This window comes from Nicotiana sylvestris, chromosome 5, assembly GCF_000393655.2.
Source record: "Nicotiana sylvestris chromosome 5, ASM39365v2, whole genome shotgun sequence".
NCBI classification, from domain to species: domain Eukaryota; kingdom Viridiplantae; phylum Streptophyta; class Magnoliopsida; order Solanales; family Solanaceae; genus Nicotiana; species Nicotiana sylvestris.
In genome coordinates this window covers 87,594,440-87,598,108 of record NC_091061.1, presented here as the reverse complement: position 1 = coordinate 87,598,108, position 3,669 = coordinate 87,594,440, and the positions used below count along the sequence as shown (strand labels likewise).

Below are 3,669 nucleotides of genomic sequence, written 5' to 3'. Positions count from 1 at the left end.
ATTTCCAAAGGAGACATTACCTCCTTTTAGGTCCTCAAGTGAAAGGAATTGGTTCTTACTTCTAGTCATATGCTTTGGGCAGCCACTATCCATGTACCATATTTGGCTACTTCCCTTCACTTGGACCTGCAAAACGAAATCAGGGGTTAGTCTTAGGAACCTAAACTAGTTTGGGTCCCTTTCTATAGGCAAAAGGGTGAATTAAATTCTTTTTAGCCCATCCAAGCAGCCTATTTTTCTCTTGAACAAAGATTTTGTTCTTTTAACTGGCCTTTTCTTTTGCATTATATTCAATTTTGTAATGACCAGTCTTGCCACAGTGTGTGCAGATTTTGTTCTCAGGAAGTGTGATATACTTGCTTTTTGGATCCCACTTAGGTGTTGGGTTCCCATAGCCAAGTCCTCTGTTATTGCTACTGTGGTGCTCTTGTAGCCAGGATAGTGCATCAGAGGACTTATTCCATTTGCAAGTTCTGTCTAGTTCATGCTTCACTTTGCCTAGATCTTATTTTAGGACTCTTATCTGCTCATCTCTCTTGTACAACTCATCATTCATTTTTCCTAGATTTTCTTCTAAGGTGAGATGTGTGTGATCAGCTTTCTTTTTACCTGTTTCTAATTTTAGTTTTAAATTTTCAGATCTAAGTTCTAAGACAGTGGTGTCAAGTTCAAGAACCTGGTTCTTCAACTCAGTATTTTTACTATCACTTTCACTAGCCCTAAGTTTCAGATTTTTGCACTTAGCTTTTAGGATCACACATTCCCTAGATAGTTGTTCCTTCTCATTGTTTATGACCTCAGACTCATCAATAAAGTCTAGCTGTAATTCAGATAACTTTTCTTTAGACAAAAATTTAATCTTGTCTTTGAGATGAATCACACTTACCTTTTGTTCATCATCTGATTCTCCAATGGCCATAATTGTTTTTTCATCTCCAGCTTTATCTTTTGAATCCTCATTTGAGCTTTCTCCAGAAGCAGCAACCATAGCCTTTGTTGATCCTTTGTTCTTCTTGGGTTGAACCTGTTCCTTCTTCTTGTTTCTTCATTCAACCCTTTCTTTCTTCCATTCAATTTCCCACTAAGGACAATTCTTGAGCATGTGGTCAGTCTTACCACATTTGAAGCAGCCCTCATTGATCTGTTTTTTAGGGGCCCTTGGTTTGTTGAAGGTTGCACCTCTTGAAGAACCATTTCCTCTCATTAGGTACGTCTTGAAATCCCTTGTGATCATAGTCATTTCATCATCCTCTAAGTCTGTACCTTCAGCTATTCTGAGAGCCAAGCTTCTTTCCTTATTGGGTGCATCCATTTTCATGGTTTTCCTTCTCAGTTCATAGGCAGTGAGATTTCCAATCAGCTCATCCAACCTTAGAATGACAATGTTCTTTGATTCCTGAATAGCAGTGATTTTGCTTTCCCAAGTTACTGGCAAGACCCTTGTCAATATTTTCTCAACCTTGTCTTCTTCAAGAATAATTCTTCCAAGAGACTTAAGTTTATTTGTTAGTGTTATGAACCGTGTGTAAATTTCTTGGATGGTTTCACCTTCCTTCATGGTGAAATTCCCATATTGAGAATACATCAGTGTTCCTCTTGATCTCTTTACTTGAGGAGTTCCTTCATGGGCCACTTGTAGAGTGTCCCAAATCTCCTTAGCAATAGTACAACTTTGAATTTTGATGTACTCGTCTGGACCTAGTCCACACATAAGCCATTTCTTGGCCTTGTCATTCTTTTTTCATTTCTTCAAATCTTCAACAGAATAGTCAGCTCTCGTCTTTGACACGTCCACTCCTTCAGCATTCTTCTTTGTAGTAGTCAGGGGACCATCAGTAACAATGTCCCAAAGTTCATAGTCTTCTCCTATGATGTGGTCTCTCATTATGTTCTTCCACCAGGAATAGTACTGGCCATTAAAGAGTGGAGGCCTAGCAGTGGATTGTCCTTCCCAGTTTCGAGGTGGTGCACTCATCTTGATCTGTTCCTAAGGTGTTAGCCTCTTCAAGGATAACCCGCTCTGATACCAATTGATATTTTATACTTCAATACCACATAAGAGGGGGAGGGGTGATTTGTGTGGTACCCAATTTTTGTTTAACTTGATTATAGAAAGTTCCTAGTTCTTCTATGTGTTCCAACTACTACTGTTGCGGAATAATAAATACATAAAATAAAGAATACGGAGATTTTACGTGGAAAACACCTGGCTCAAAAGGTAAAAAAAACTACGACTACCTTCCAGTAGGATTTTCCCAAACTCTCCACTAAAATCACTGATCCAAAAAACTGCAAAAACTCTTTTGTAAACCTAGAATTAACTCTAATTCCGTTGTGGCACACAGCCTCAACTATTGCAACAACTTCAAGTTATCTCTAACTTGAAAACTCTAAGTACCTAATACAATTTCTTCTAAATAAGATGAAAGGTGCAATATAAAATCACCTACTATAATTAAACTAGAATAAAAGATAGACATTTGGAACTGGTTCTTCAATCTGGTTCAAGTAGCTTCAGGTTTGCACGCTTGAATCACACATAAATTGCCTTGCTATTTTGCTCTCAATTCACGCTTAACTTCTGCTTACGTGAGTTACCTCTAAAAGAGAACAACACTAATATTTAAGGGGTTAGCAATTAGATATTGACTAGGATATTGATGTTACTCTTCCATGGTGGAAGAGTTCTAGTTGATCTCAAACACTAACTCTATCCTTTTCCTAAACTGTGTTCTCTTTATGTAAAGAGTCTTTCTCCTTATCCAATATGCAACCTTTTTTATCATGATTAGGAGATATCATTTCTGATAAGTTAGGTTTGTCTCTTTCACGTGCATCTCACATGTTTGAGTTGATCATAAATGTGCTTTACAAGATGGACCTGGTCCATGTCTGAGTTCCTTTGTCAGTATTCAAAACTTCACATTTACTTGGACCAACAGTGCTAAAATGATTGTGTGTTGTTGATAATACATTTGTGTTGAGGGTAATTGTTTGTCCCAATTGATACTTGATGAAGTCACCTTATAACAGCTGAAATTTTTCTTTCTTTTATCTTGTGGAGGTGGGAATTACTTTGTTTGCTTGAGGACAAGAAAAAGCTTAAGTTTGGGGGAGTTGATAACTATGGATTTTAGACTATCTTATGCTCTCTTTTGCTTAGGTTTTGGATCAAACATGTGTAAAAGTATTTTTGAAAACTGACTTATTGTGCTTGTCTACAGGGTTTGTTCAAAATGAGGCAAGAAAGCCACAACCAACTCATGAAGGAGTTAAATTTGCACAAGTTCAAAGCTGAGATAAAAGAGCTGACCGCGAAGGAAAAGAGCAGTCGCAAAAGGTCCACCGCTGAAGCGGCCACAAGTACGTTGTTCGCAAAATTGAGATTTAGAGAAGGCATTTTGGGTACAACAGAGACCGCTGACCGCGAAGAAATAGCGTGGTCGCGTCAGGTACCTGACACGACCGCGGTGCAATTCCGTTAAGGGCGAGATAGAGAATCAGAGACCTTGCAATATGAGCTCAAATGAGGAACGCGATCCGCGAACATTTTATGTGGCTGCAATAGAAGCCAATGCTGACGCGATAAACTTTACGCTGTCCGCAAAACCAAACCCAGTCCCAGTCCAAAATTGAAGAAATGCGGACCACGCTTGTTTTTGCGCGGCC

The 3,669-nt window shown here is 38.7% G+C and overlaps 1 protein-coding gene across 1 annotated transcript; it reads right to left on the bottom strand.

Annotated features, from left to right (window-relative positions):
• Nucleotides 1-1,081: 1,081 nt before the first annotated feature.
• On the bottom strand, nt 1,082-1,711 carry LOC138868933 (uncharacterized). The gene has a single exon (XM_070146513.1). The coding sequence runs from the start codon at nt 1,709-1,711 to the stop codon at nt 1,082-1,084; it is 630 nt and encodes a 209-aa protein (XP_070002614.1).
• Between the last annotated feature and the right edge of the window lie 1,958 nt (nt 1,712-3,669).

Excerpts from the sequence above, each read along its gene's own strand:
- LOC138868933 (XM_070146513.1), bottom strand. The coding sequence starts at position 1,711 with ATGTGTGGACTAGGTCCAGACGAGTACATCAAAATTCAAAGTTGTACT.